The sequence below is a fragment of the Sorex araneus genome, chromosome 3 (assembly GCF_027595985.1).
Source record: "Sorex araneus isolate mSorAra2 chromosome 3, mSorAra2.pri, whole genome shotgun sequence".
Classification (NCBI taxonomy): Eukaryota; Metazoa; Chordata; class Mammalia; order Eulipotyphla; family Soricidae; genus Sorex; species Sorex araneus.
In genome coordinates, this window is record NC_073304.1 from 233421730 (window position 1) to 233436085 (window position 14356).

General features: G+C 69.2%; 1 protein-coding gene across 1 annotated transcript in view; it reads right to left on the reverse strand.

Moving 5' to 3' along the window:
- SDK2 (sidekick cell adhesion molecule 2) overlaps positions 1-14356 on the reverse strand; it is an 87420-nt gene that overhangs the window by 22164 nt on the left and 50900 nt on the right. Inside the window, exons 18-33 of the mRNA XM_055131113.1 lie at positions 10672-10867; positions 9744-9842; positions 9467-9658; positions 9238-9359; positions 8553-8662; positions 8296-8446; positions 7300-7537; positions 6490-6605; positions 5830-6019; positions 4902-5000; positions 4027-4221; positions 3169-3370; positions 2646-2749; positions 2268-2338; positions 951-1089; positions 25-81 (exon numbers count right to left, since the gene is read on the reverse strand). Coding sequence (XP_054987088.1) covers positions 25-81; positions 951-1089; positions 2268-2338; positions 2646-2749; positions 3169-3370; positions 4027-4221; positions 4902-5000; positions 5830-6019; positions 6490-6605; positions 7300-7537; positions 8296-8446; positions 8553-8662; positions 9238-9359; positions 9467-9658; positions 9744-9842; positions 10672-10867 — 2281 coding nt within the window. The remainder of the gene's footprint in view (positions 1-24; positions 82-950; positions 1090-2267; positions 2339-2645; positions 2750-3168; positions 3371-4026; positions 4222-4901; positions 5001-5829; positions 6020-6489; positions 6606-7299; positions 7538-8295; positions 8447-8552; positions 8663-9237; positions 9360-9466; positions 9659-9743; positions 9843-10671; positions 10868-14356) is intronic.

Consider the following 14356-nt stretch of genomic DNA (forward strand, 5'->3'; position numbering starts at 1 on the left):
CGCCCCCCGCCCCCCTAGACTTACTGTCCAGCTCGTAATGCGTGAGGCTCGGGCGGCTGAGGTTCAGCATGGAGTAGGAGGCTGGGCCGGGGGAAAGGACAGGCGGTCAGTTTGCCCCTCTGCAGAGGGACGGAGCGGAGGGACGGACCCCGGGACCCCCAGTAGTGGGCGGGGGGAGGCGGAGGAGGGACGTGGAGGCAGTGCCAGAACCCCGAGGCCCCCAGCTGGCCCTGTGTTGGCAGGGAGAGCGGGACGGCACGGACCACAGCTGTGGCCGCTCCTTCTTCCACAGGCCGGCCTGCGTCCACTCGACCCACAGAAGCACCCGCTTGTTGCACCCGGGAGGCAGCTTGGGGGCACAGGCCCGTAAGCGCGAGGCCCTGAGTTCGATCCCCGGCACCGCGAGGCCATCCCCAGCCCCCAGTACTGCTGGGTGTGGCCTGGAGACCTCGGGGCTCCGCCCAGAAGCTGCAGCCTGGCTGGGTGAGCACTGCTGGGAGGGCCCCCCTGAGCACTGCTCGGGAGCCCCCGCCCCCGGAAGCGAGAGTCTGCGAAAAGGTGACTGACTGAGGGTCCCCTCGCGGTCCCCTGGCCCCCCAGCGCATCACCTCCCAAGCTGTCCTGACCCCAGCCCCCACCTGTCACCCTCCTCCCGCCCCCTCCCCCCATGACCTACCAGCTCCCCCTACCTACTGGGTCCTCCTGCACCCAGATGCCTGCGGCCCATTCACGGACCCTCCACTGGGGTCCCAGGCCTCCACCCTCAGGGCAGGGGCTGCTCCCCCCATACGCCCCCAGGGGTGCCCCCGGTGGTTTCGCAGCGCTGGTGCCAAGCGCTGAGCCTGGGGAGGGGGCGGCTGGCTGCTCACGGGCGCCCCCTGGCGTCCGGTGCCGGTAACGCGACTCTAGCTCTGCACGGGCGCAGGGGGCGGGGCCCGGGTGCCACTCACAGGTCAGCTCTGCCCACTTGGAGCCCGGGCCGTGGCCGCCCCGCAGCAGCGTGAAGCCCCGCAGCCCCTCGTGCCGCAGCTCGCGGTACCGGATGCGGAAGCCCTGGAGGATGCCGTTGATCTTGTCCTGGGGCGGCGGCTGCAGGGAGGACACGCAGCGTGGGGGGAGGGCAGGAGGCGCCCACCCCGGGAATGGGGCAGGCGAGGGAGGCTCAGAGAGGCTAAGGAACTTGCCCGCGTCACACAGCACGCTGGACACTGTATGACTCTGGACACAGGAGCTCCTTGGAGCACTCTGGCATGATTACCGGCCCTGTCCCGGGCGCTGTCACCCGCGCCCGCCAGCTGCTCCTTGCCCGTCCTCCCTGCCCCTTATTGCTTTCTCCCGCCTTCTGCTTCTGGAGGAGGAACCGGCTTTTAGGGTCCTGCTTAAAAGCCTGCTGCGACGTCTGACCCTTGACTAGCCCCGTAATGGCCCGCCTGGTGCTGCTGGGCGGTCCCCAGGAGGCCCCCAGGGGCCCCCACATGCCGTCTGCCCGGTGGGGCTCAGCCAGGGGGCCCGGGTCTCCCCCTTCCCTTTTACTGCCCAGGGACCCCTCCCCCTGCTTCCTGTCCAGGCTTCCTGGCCCCCCCAGCCCCCCTGCCTTATGTCCTGCAGGGGAGAGGCTGAGGGCAAAGGGCAAAGGTTGGGCGCCCCCTCACCAAGCCCAGAGGCAGTTTTCTGCTCTGGGGCCCCAGGGACCACCCGAGGGTGCGGGCGGGTCCCCGGGCAGCCTGGGCACGGTATGCACAGCCACCAGAGGGCAGTGGGAGGGGCAGGAAAGGGGCTCCCGTGCCCACGTGGGGCAGTAGAGGGGTCGTGAGAGCCGGGGCAGGGTTCGAGCTGAGAGAGGACACAGCGTCCCTGGGGAGGGGCTGTGTGCCCCTGGGGATGGGACCCCCTGGGGATCTGCGGTGAGGATGGGTGTGTGGACACACATTGGTGGGTGCATCTGTGCGTGCCCACGTGTGTGACGCACACGTCTGTGTGTGCAGTCCACATACACAGCAGGGCATGTAAGCCCCGGGGGTGTCTGTGCCTGTCCGTGCCTGTGTGTGCCGCAGGGTCTGTGTGTCCACGCATGTCTGTGCACGCGTATCCGTGTGCACAGGTGTGCATAGGTGTGTTCACAATGTGTGCATGCATGTCTGTGTGCACACCTGTCTGTGCCAACGTGTGTGCACATTTGAGTGCCTTCAAGCCCGCGTGCGTTTGCAGGTTCACGTGTGTGTGTGCCTGTCCGTCTGTGTGACGCGTGTCGACTCAGGCCCACGTACCTGCCACCGGATCAGCACCGACGTGGTGGTGTGTGGGGTCAGCGAGAGGATGGTGGGCGCTTCGTCGGGGGCTGCGGAGAGAGGGGGCTTGCTTGGGGGGACGGAGCCTGCAGGCTGCAGGGGGGCAGCGGCACCCCTTCGCAGGAGCAGGTGGACGGGCTGGAGCCCAGGCCCAGAGCCCAGGGACGTCGGACCCCCGGTGGCCGCCCCATGCCCGGGCACAGGGCAGGGGGGACCTGGGGCTCCTGCTGGCCGGGTGCTGTGAGAGACCCCGCGGGCCTCCAGGGGGGCTTCCCCAGAGCATCTCCCCCCCTGCAGAAGAGCGGCCAGGGGCCCTGAGGGGGGCGCGGCAGGCCCAGAGAGTGGCCGGGCACTGACCCGCCTGCAGAGTGGTCAGCGATTCCGACTCCTCGCTGAACTCACTGTCCCCAATGTCGTTGGTGGCCTTCACCCGGAACTTGTAGGACGTGAAGGGCTTCAGCCTGCAGGGACACCGGGCTCAGGGGGTGCAGGGTCCCCCCGGGCTGTCCCCGTCCCTGACTCTGCAGGGTCCCTGCGGGTCCCCCAGGGGCTGTCCCTCACTGTCCCCCGTCCCCGTCTCTGCAGGGGAAAGGGGGACAGGGCTGTCCGGGCTGTCACATGGAGGGGACCGTGAGGCCCAGAGGAGAGGTCGCCAGGTGACCTTTGGTGACCTGAGCTCCTGGCCAGGCCCCGAGCCCGGCCAGCCTGGGGGCGCCCCTCATTCGGGGGAGCAGAAGCCAGCTGCCTCCCGTCCCGCCAGGCGCGGCTCCCTTCAGACCCCCTGGGACTCTGGCCGGGGTGGGGGTGGGGCCAGGGGCGGGGCAGGTCCCCTGGGCACCCCCCGGATCCCCCTCGGGAACGTGGCAGGGCCGGGGCTCACCTGTCCACGAGGAAGGCCGAGGCGTTGTGGCTGACGGAGGCCGAGTGCAGCGTCCAGCGGCCGGCGGGCAGCTCGCGGGCCTGCACCGTGTAGTAGCGCACGGGCGAGAGGCCGTCGGCGCCCGGCTCCCAGCCCAGCAGCACGCTGCGCGCGCCCACGTCCTCCTGCCGCACGGCCGGCCTGCCGGGGGGCTGCGGGCGCACTGCGGGGGCGAGGCGGTGAGCGGCGCCCACCCTGCGTCGCCGAGAGGCCCCGGGACGCCCACCCTCCCTCGGCCGGGGCTGGTCCCGCCCCCCTCACTGCCCCCCAGGGCCCCTACAGGCTTGTGGGGTGGGGGGTGCCCGTCCCGTGACCCGGGGCGGTGTGGCTGCAGCCCGTGTCCACGCACCAGCCCCCGAGAGGCGCCGCGCTGTGCTCCCGGGACCCCCAGTGGACGGGCGCGGTGCTGCCGGGGACCCCCAGTGGACGGGCGCGGTGCCGCCGGGACCCCAGTGGAGGGGCGCGGTGCCGCCGGGGGCCCCCAGTGGAGGGGCGCGGTGCCGCCGGGGACCCCAGTGGAGGGGCGCTGGGCCGCCGGGGACCCCAGTGGAGGGGCGCTGGGCCGTCGGGGACACCAGTGGAGGGGCGCTGGGCCGTCGGGGACACCAGTGGAGGGGCGCTGGGCTGCCGGGGACCCCCAGTGCAGGGGCGCGGTGCTCCCCGGACCCCAGTGGAGGGGCGCGCTGCTGCCGGGGACCCCCAGCTTGGGCGAGGGGCATACAGAGCCAGGGCATGGGGCGGCCCGTGTCCTCTCTGCCAGCACCCCCTTCCCCGGCCCCCTTTCCCGCCCCCCCCCACTCCGGTCCCGGGGGGCCTCACCTCTCTTCTCCGTGGTCACCACCAGGGCCTCGGCCGCCTCCCCCCAGCCCTTGCGGGTCTGCGCCGTGATGCGGAACAGGTAGACGGACTCGGGCTTGAGGCCGGTGGCCGTGTACTGGCGGGCGCTGGGGGCCAGCACCTCCACGGCTGCCGCGCTGGCCGCGGTGGCGTTGAGGCGGTGGGTAAGCTGGTAGGCTGCGAGCGGGGGGCGGGAGGCTGGGAGCGGCCCGGGGCGGGGCTGGGGGGTGACCCTGCCCCCTGGTCTCTACCTAACGTCCAGGGGCCCGGAGAGCGGCTGGGAGCTGGCCAGCGCGCCCCCTGCTGGCCGCCGTTGGGAACAGCAACTGAGGTTTACCACACGGCCCGTTATCTGGGCAGGGTGTGTGTGGGGGGGGGGGGGCGCGGGGCGGGGGGCAGCAATATTTGGGGAACAAAGATAATCAACGGGGCCAGGGTGACAACTGCAAAGGTTGAGCCCCTGTTCTGCGTGCAGGAGGGCTAGGGATGGCCCCCCGAACTGCATGTTCCCCTGCTGGGTGTAGCCCCTCCACACCCCCCCTCCAAGTCAAAACAAAAAATAAAACCAGTGGACCTTAAGGGACACCTCAAGGGACCCCAACTTTGGCCTCTGGCCTCCCCACCTCCCAGCTGTGGAGGCTGAGGCCGCAAGGGGAGGGGGAGGGCTCTGATGGGCCTGGGGCGGGGCTGGAGATACTTCCCAGCTTCGCTTGTCCCTTGCCAGTGAGGAAACAGCGCAGAGCCTGACACAGGGTCCGTCCCCCCCGCCCCGCCCCCCGCGTCCCGGGGGGGGGGGCTGCCTGTCCCCGGCCACCCCAGCAGCGGTGGGTCACTGTGGGGAGACAAACAGGACTCACCCAGAATGATGCCATTGGGGGCGGCGGGGGGCTGCCAGATCAGCCGCACCGAGGTGGTCCTCACTTCCGGGAAGAGGATGCCCACGGGGGGGCCGGGCACTGGGGGGCAGGGAGAAGCGGGGACAGTGTGGCGGCCGGACAGCACCAGGCCCAGCTCCACAGCAGGGCGGGGGGCTCTCCTGGGACCTCAGGCAGGACGCGGGGACGCTTGGGGGGGTCCTGGCCATACCCATACTGGCTGGTGGGGGTGCCGAGGGGGTCCCTGGCTCTGGGGTCTGCAGAGAGGGGCCCGAGCTGTGGGGTGCTCCGGCCGAGTCTGTGGGCTGCCCTCCTCACCCCTGCACCCCCCGGCTTTGATCTGGGCGCCTCTGCCCTGCGCCCACACTGCCAGGCTCCACTGAGGAGCCCGGAAGTGGCATCTGGGGGCGTCCTGTGTCTCTCCCAGACTCTCTGGTGCCCCCCCACAGTGCCTGGGGTTACTCCTGGCTCTGTGCTCGGGAAGCGATCCTGGCGGTGCAGACGATGGAACGAGTCTCTGTTCAGCCCGTTGCACTCAGCCTCACCCCTGCATGTGGGGGTCAGGTGGGAGCCCTGAGCGTGAGGGGCAGGAGCTGACCCTGGGCTCTGCGGGCAGCGGGAACAGACTCAGGGTGGGGGGCGGTCCCCCTTGGCGTTCCTTTTTTTTTTTCTTTTTGGGTCACACCCGGCGATGCTCAGGGTTCCTCCTGGCTCTGCACTCAGGAATCACCCCTGGCGGTGCTCTGGGGTCTCTATAGGATGCTAAGGATCGAACCCGGGTTGGCCGCGTGCAAGGCCAACGCCCTCCCGCTGTGCTATCGCTCCAGCCTCCCCCCCCCCCCCGTCTGGCATTCCTGTCGGCCCCCCACGCGGGGCGCGGGGGCCGCGCGGGTACGGGGCCGGGGCTCACCGTCGTCCAGCGTGCGCTCCAGCACGGGCGGGTGGCTGGGGCTGCCGTCGCCCACGCGCGTGAAGGCCAGCACGCGCACCTCGTACAGCACGTACTTGCCCAGGCCCACGAGCTGGGCGCTGCGCGACGCGTTGCCCTCCACCAGCCAGAAGCGGGCGGGCGCCTCCGAGTCCTTCTCCCGGTACACCACCTGCCGGGGGCGGGGCTCAGCGCGGGCGGGGGGGGGCGGGGTGGGCGCGACTCGGACCCCTGCGCGGGGCGGGGCTGAGCGCGGGGCCGGGACAGTGGGGGGGCGCGACTCGGACCCCTGCGCCGGGCGGGGCTCAGCGCGGGCCGGCGGGGGGCGGGGGGGGGCGCGACTCGGACCCCTGAGCGGGGCGGGGCTGAGCGCGGGGCCGGGACAGTGGGGGGGCGCGACTCGGACCCCTGCGCCGGGCGGGGCTCAGCGCGGGGCGGGGCGGGGGGGGGCGCGACTCGGCCAAGCGCCCGGAGGGCCCCACGCGGGGTCCGGGCACCCAGGCCGCAGGGCCGGCAGCGCCCGCGCCCCTCTGGGCCGTGCTGACTCGTAGGCCGGGCGGGAGCACGGGGCGGGAGCACGGGGCGCGGGGACGCTGGGGGCCGCGTCCCTCCCCGGAGCCCCCTCGCCCGCCCCCCACGCACCTTGTACCCCAGCACCAGCCCGTTGCGGTCGGCCTCGGGGATCTGGCTCCAGCGGACCAGCATGCTGCTGGACGTGGTGGCCAGCGCGGACACGTTGGTGGGGCCGGACGACGGCACTGTGGAGGGAGGGCGGGCAGGGGTGAGGGGTGAGGGGTGAAGCCGCCCGGGGACCCCACAGGCAGGCGGGTGGGGGGTATCCGGCCCCAGGGCAACGCGGCCCACGCTCCCAGATTCTCCCCAGCCCGGGGTCTCGGTGGCCCCAGTGAGCCCGTGACCCCTGAGCAGACGGGGAGTGGGGGACCTGCCGCCTGAAAGGGGCCAGTAAAGAGCCACGGCTCAGGGGCCACGTGCGGATGAATGAGGGCCTTAGCCAGGCCCGGGTGGGGGACTCTTCTGTGATTTGGCAGTGCTCAGGGCTGACTCCCGGCTCTGTGCTCAGGACTGACTCCCGGCTCTGTGCTCAGGGCTGACTCCCGGCTCTGTGCTCAGGACTGACTCCCGAATCTGTGCTCAGGGCTCACTCCTGTCTCTGTGCTCAAGGCTGACTCCCGGCTCTGTGCTCAGGACTGACTCCCGACTCTGTGCTCAGTGCTCACTCCTGGCGGGCCCAGGGGTCACAGGCCGGTGATGGAAGCGGGGCTGGCCACGGGCCTGGCGAGCGCCTTCACCCCGGCCCTTTCTCTCTCTGCTCCCTTCCATGGCGAGCTCTGGCCTCTGGGGGGTGGTGCCGGCATTCTGGAAGGTTCTCCCAGCCCAGCCCCCCTCCCGTCTCGGGACGGCTGAGGGTCGCAGGGGGGCGGCGGGCCGCACCTGACTCGCGGGTCCGGGCCAGCAGGGCGGGGCTCCAGGGCCCGCTGCCCATGGCGTTGAGGGCCTGCACCTGCACGCGGTACTCCGTCCACTCCTCCAGGTCCTCGATGGTGAACTCGCGCTCGGCGCGGTCGGCCACCACGTGGCTCAGCGTCCGCCCGCGCCCGTCCGCCCGGCTGTACTTGATCTTGTAGCCCACCGACTCGGGGTTCCCGTTGTACTCCCGCTCGGGGAGGGGCTGCGGCGGCAAGGGGGGGGTGTGTGTGTGTGAAGGGGTTGCAGGGGGCGTGGCCCGCAGGGCGTGGCCTGTGGGGGCGTGGTCTGCAGGGGTGGCATGCGGGGCAGTGGCCTGCAGGGGGCGTGGCCTGCAGGGGTGTGGACTTGGGGGGGCCGCCCTGCTCTCCCTTCCCGGTGCCCGTGGACGCTCGGGGAGGGGCTGCGGCGGCACGGGGTGGGGGCGTGGCCTGCGGGGGCGTGGCCTGCGGGGGCGTGGCCTTCAGGGGCCCGCCCTGCCCTCCCTTCCCGGTGCCTGTGGACAGGGACCCCGTGGCTGTCAGTGCCGTGCCCGCGCTGAGGCCACCCGCCGTGGGCGTGGACAGCACTGGGCAAAGCCGGCAAGGGGACCTGGCTTCACGCTCTGCGTGGTGGGCGCTGCCTCCTGGGCACGCCGGGGGGACTGTCCTCTCCCGAGCTCCCCAGACAGGCCGGGGACACCCTGGGACTCGCAGCCTGGCTGGTAGGGCGGGGGTCTGGGGCAGGGGGCCGCCGAGCTCTCACTGGGCCCCGACACAGAGGGGTCAGCCCCGCCGTGCCCCGGCTCACCAGACCGGACAGGGGAGGCCAGAGCCGTGCCCCGTGGGCCCTGAGCACTGTTTGGTGGGCCCCACCCCCTTAAGGAAGGAGTGTGGGACGGCCCGGAGTGGGTGCCCTGGCCGGCGGGGGAGGGCTGAGATACCCAACCGCCCCCTCCCCCCCGCCCCTCCGCCCAGGCCTCACCACCCAGCGGAGCCACAGGCTGGTCTCGCTGGCCGTGCGCAGCGTCACGTTGCCCGGGGCCATGTCCGGCGGGGCCTGGAGCGTCTGGATCTTTCTAGAAGGCTGGCTGGGCGGGCTGGTGCCCACGATGTTGACCTGGCGCATGCGGAAGCTGGGGCAGGGGGAGGGGTGCGAGGTAGAGAGGGCTGGACCGGCCGGGCTGGGGCCACACACCCCCTCCCCCCACCCCTCCCCTCGCCCCCGGGCGCCGCCGTTACCTGTAGTAGGTGAAGGGGTTGAGGTCGGGCACCTCCATGGAGCGGGCGTCGGGCGCGCCGGCCAGCTGGTGCACGGGCAGCCAGTCCTCGCCCTCCCCCACCGCGCCCACCTGCAGGGAAGGGGGGTGGGCGGCCTGCGGGGGCACCCCGCCCCGGGTCCCGCTCGGCCCCAGGCGCATCCGGGCCACCTTCCCCGCTGACCCTCAAACGGACTCGGGCGGGGGGTCCAATCCTCCTGTGGTCTAGACGGGTCTAGCCCCTCCCGGCCCCCGGCTGTGTCTGCACCCCGGGATTCAGAAACGGCAGCAGAGTCAGGTGGGGAACCTGGGGGGTAGGTGCGGGGCCCCGCGTGCACCCCGGGTCCGGGCTGAGGGCGGGCTTTCCTATTGACTCGGGTTGGGGGCCACACGCAGGGGTGCTCGGGGCTGACTCCTGGCTCTGTGCTCAGGGATCGCTCCTGGGGGTGCTTGGGGGGCCAGGCGGGGGGGGGGCCGCCGGCAATGGAACCCGGGCTGGCTGTGTGCGGGGCAGGCGCCCTCCCCGCTGCCCTAGCGTCGGGCCCCGGGAAGCGTCCTCCAAAGGGCCCCGAGGCTGGTGCTCAGCCGCGACAAGGGCCCTGGGGCAGGGGCCTGGGTGCGAGGGGGCAGTGGAGCCACCGGGGAAGCTGGCCGGGGGCGGGGCTCACCTGGGCCTCCACCAGCCAGCGGGAGATGGACGTCTTCCCGTCGTAGCCCGGCCGGAACTGCAAGGTGACCGAGCGGGGCCCGATGTTGGAGATGCCCAGGTTGGTGGGCGCCCCGGGGAGCTCTGCCAAGGAAAGGGGGGCACAGCAGTCGGGGGGTGGGCCCTCTGCCTCCCGCCGCCGCCCGCAGGCACGGGGGGGGGCGCTGAGGCGGGCCAGGGCGGGCACCCACCTGGCGGCACCCCCGAGGAGATGGTGGAGGCGGACACGTGGCCCTGGCCCTTGGCGGTCATGGCGGCCACCTCGATGGAGTAGGTGGTGAGGGCCGTGAGCCCGGTGACGCGGTAGGCCAGCGTGGCGCTCGGCAGGTAGTGGGTGACGCGCGTGTTGGTACGGTTGAACTCCTCCCAGGAGATGCGGTACCCTGCGGGCGGCCAGGTGGAGGGCGTGGGGGAGGGGTGGGGACGCCCTGCGGGGGCGGGGGGGGACACCCGCAGCCCCGGGCCTACCTGTGAGGACCCCGTTCTTCTCGCCCGGCTCCTGCCAGCTGACCTTGAGCGACGTGTCCAGGATCTCGCTGAAGCTCAGGTGCCCCACAGGACCCGGCACTGTGCCCCGAAAGAGGCCCCACCCGGTGCCCATCAGCGCCCCGGACGGGAGACTCAAGGGCACTGGCCCTCCACGTGCCCAGGCCACCCACAAGGTCGGGGTGGCCATGGCCCGTGACGCCAGCCTGGCCTGGGGGAAGGGGAGCTGGCAGGGAGGGTGCAGAGCGGAGGGGTAAGGGGTACAGGGGGCACAGGTACAGGGGTGAGGGACACAGCAGGGAGGGTGCAGGGTTAGAGAGCAGGGGTGAGGGGAGCAGAGTGAGGGTGCAGAGTGAGGAAAGCAGGGATGAGGGGAGCAGGGGTGAGGGTGCAGGATGAGGGCAGCAGGGGAGAGGGTGCAGGGTGAAGGTGCAGGATTAGAGAGCAGGGGTGAGGGGAGCAGGGCTGAGGGTGCAGGATGAGGGGAGCAGGGGTGAGGAGAGCAGGGGAGAGGATGCAGGGTGAGGGTGCAGGGTTAGAGAGCAGGGGTGAGGGGAGCTGGGCTGAGGGTGCAGGATGAGGGGAGCAGGGGTGAGGGTGCAGGGTGAGGAGAGCAGGGGTGAGGGAAACAGGGGTGAGGGAAGCAGGGGTGAGGGCATAGGGTGAGGAGAGCAGGGGTGAGGGTGCAGGGTTAGAGAGCAGGGGTGAGAGGAGCAGGGCTGAGGGTGCAGGGTGAGAACAGGGCTGAGGGTGCAGGGTGAGGAAAGCAGGGATGAGGGAGCAGGGGTGAGGGTGCAGGGTGAGGAGAGCAGGGGAGAGGATGCAGGGTGAGGGTGCAGGGTGAGGAGAGCAAGGGTGAGGGAGCAGGGGTGAGGGTGCAGGGGTGAGGGAGCAGCAGAGGGGTGCCTACCGTCCTCGTGGGTGCGCACCAGCTGGGGGGTGCTTCGGGGCCCGTCCCCCGGGGTGGTGAAGCACAGCACGGACGTGAAGTACTCCGTGAACTTCTTCAGGCCCGACACGAAGCCCACGTGGATGGTGTCCTGGAAGTTGGGCCGGGCGGTCACCAGGGTCACCTCCTCCTCCTGCGCGGGCTCCCAGGCCATCAGCTGCGGGGGGGGGGGGGGGTCGGGGCCGGCTGTGAGTGGCGCTCGGGCTGACGCTGCCCCTGACCCGCCTCCCTGCGCCAGCCGGGGGCACCGGGCCCAGAGAGGCTGAGTAACGCGCCCCCTCACACAGCCTCCACGGAGGAGCAAAGGCCCGTGACTGGCACACGCGGGCGGCTCGGCTCCTGCTTCTTGCATTTTCAGCTATTTATTGTTAGCCGAGTCGCCGTGAGACGCAGTTACAGGGCCGCCCACGGTCGGCTTCAGCCACCCAGTGGCCCGACACCCATTGCTCCACCGTGCACGTCCCCCCGCCAGTGTCCCCCTGCCCCCCGGCTGTCCCCGCGGGCCTGTCTCTACGGCAGGCAGTTTCTGGGAAATGGTCTCTCTGGGTAAGAACAGTACGGAGAGCAGGTAGGGGAGCACGTATGGTGACCTCAGGACGCACACTGCAACCTGCATCCTCACCTCCTCCCTCACCTCCTCCCTCACCTCCTCCATCACCTCCTCCCCCATCACCTCCTCCCTCACCTCCTTCTTCACCTCCTCCCCCATCACCCCCTCACCCTCATCTCCTCCCCATCACCTCCTCCTTCACCTTCTCACCCATCACCTCCTCCCTCACCTCCTCCCCATCACCTCCTCTCCCCATCACCCCCTCCCTCACCTCCTCCCCATCACCTCTTCCCTCACCTCCTCCCTCACCTCCTCCCCCATCACCCCTCCCTCACCTCCTCCCTATCATCTCCTCTTCCCATCACCTCCTCTTCCCATCACCCCCTCCCTCACCTCCTCCCTCACCTCCTCCCTCACCTCCTCCCCATCACCCCCTCCCTCACCTCCTCCCCCATCACCCCTCCCTCACCTCCTCCCCATCACCTCCTCCTTCACCTCCTCCCCATCACCTCTTCCCTCACCTCCTCCCCCATCACCCCCTCCCTCACCTCCTCACCATCACCTCTTCCCTCACCCCCTCTCCCCATCACCTCTTCCCTCACCTCCTCCCCATCATCTCTTCCCTCACCTCCTCCCCCATCACCGCCTCTCTCACCTCCTCTCACCATCATCTCCTCCCTCACCTCCTTCCCCTTCACATCTTCCCCATCACCTCCTCCCTCACCTCCTCCCGATCACCCTCTCTCATCACCTCCTCTCATCACCTCCCTCATCTCCTCTCCCCATCACCTCCTCTCATCACCTCTTCCCTCACCTCCTCTCATCACCTCACCCTCTCGTTTTTTCAGCTCCTCATCTGTCTCCAGCAATGACAGCTGGTCTCAGAGATTCCCTCGTTTATCTGAAGTTGATTAAACAGCAATTAATGATGAGAAGCAACACTGGCTGAGTTTTAATAAGCGTGGTATTTATAGACAAAACACGCCACCACGCCGATGTCTCCTGATTAACGTAGCCGGGAACAATGCTCAATCTTTTCCTGGCGTGGCCGCCTGTTTATAAAAGGGGGTTTCTGAAATTTAATGGGTATTGTGAAAAGATAGCCTATAGCAAGTTAATTAGACGCTAATTAGACCCTAAAAATCCCAATCAGAACTACTAAGTGGCATTTAATAAGTATGTTAAATATACTCCTAATTTGGCCTATCTGGCTTCATAGCAATTACGTCTTCCCAACTTCTTGGGAGTAGATTAAGAAACCAGTTTCATGTTTTAATTTAATTTAATTAATGTAAATGGGAATTAATTACGCCATCAGCATTAATTGTGAGGCGTGTTCCCCAGCAAGTGAAAAATCGGGGTAAATATGATTTGACTGGGCTCAGCCCAATTATACCGGCGGCCACTTTCAAGGAAAGGGCGGACTCCTTTCCAGGTGCTCCTACCACCGTCACAAAAAAAAAAGAAAAAAAAAACCCCAAACAACCAAAAAACGGTTTTCCAAAGTGGCCTGAGGCAGCCCGGACTCCCGGCCTGTGAGGGGCACAGGGCTGGCCCGAAGGCCCCAAGGCTGGCACGGGGCCTGGGTGCCCGGTTATGGGGCCCAGACTCCTCCCTGGGACACGGCTGCGGGTGGGTCAGGGTCCCTCTCCGGGCACGGGGCCCAGGCTGGCCTGCTCCACGGGTCTTCGGTGCCAGATTCTGGGGCTGCCCTGAGCACTGTGGGGGGGTGCGGGGGGTGGAGCCTCAGACGGAAGCTGGGCAGGGACACAGTGAGTGGCCCGGGGGGCTGTGCCCAGGCCCTGGGGTCGCTCAGGCTCTCTGGGCTGGAGCTGTAGGGTGGAAGGGGAGGGCCCGGCATTACGGGGCAGCGGGTGGGGGCTCTGACCCTCTGCTAGCCGGGGGTGGGGGCCTTGACCTCTCTCCGTCCGCGCTCGCAGAGGACAGTCGACCAGTGGCCAGATGACAGGGCAGCGGGGAGGGCGCCTGCCTGGCCCGGGGCCGACCCAGGTTTGATTCCCGGCATCTCCTAGGGGCCCAGGGGCCCCTGCACCCACCAGGAGTGACTTGTGAGCACAGAGCCAGGAGTCAGTTCTGAGCACTGCCAGGTGTGACCCCCCAAACAAACAAACAAACAAACAAAAATCCCCAAACCCCAAGTAATCAGAAAAAAAAAAAAACCCGCTTGGCCAGGAGCTGTGAGAAGCGGACGAGGAGTTTCCAGGTGCACAGGAGGGGTGGGAGGGGCGGGAGGGGTGGGAGGCAGCGGGCAGGGCTCCCCGCTCCCCGCGCCTCTCCGGGTGTTGGTTCCTGTCCCCGAGCCAGTCTATCTGCCGCTTAGCGGAGAAAGCTCAGATACACTCTGCATTATGTATTATTAGCAAGGATAATATTGCTGATATTAGCCACGCCGACCTTTGACCCAGCGCTCTCTGCGGGTCTAAGAATCGATTGCGAAGGTCCACCCGCCCGCGGGCAAACGGGAGACGACATTTGCACAGAGCTGCTGCGTGCAGAAACGTTTGCTATGGGGGAGGGAGGAGGGGTGGGGACACAACCACAGTGTCATGGCGGTGAGGGAGCTGGCTGGACGGCGGGGGAGGGGCATGGGGCAGGGACGGGCCCTCCCATGGGTCTCCCAGTGGCGAGCGCGGGCAGCCTGCCACGGAGCGAGGGGGCAGAACCCACACTGGAGTCCGCCTGAGGTGACTCAAGTTAAAGGGACGCTGAGGACGGAACACAGCCCAGCAACCTACGCGCGGGCACAGAGACCCCCGCTGCCCCTCTGAGGCTGCTCCGGAGACGTGGCCTGGGCACCACGCAGCATGCACCACGCACGGCAGAGCCTGGCAAGCTCCCCGTGGTGTACCCGACATGCCAAGCACAGAAACAACGACGGTCCTCGTTCCCCTGACCCCGAAAGGGCCCCCCGTATGCCACCGGGCTATACTAGCACGCGGCAGGTGTGAATGGAGACGTTACTGGCGCCCGCTCGAGCAAATCGACAGGCACCGGGGCGACAGTGCTACAGGGGCTGGGGCACAAGCCTGGCACGAGGCCAACCCTGGCCTGGCCCCTGGCCCAGGAAGACTCTGA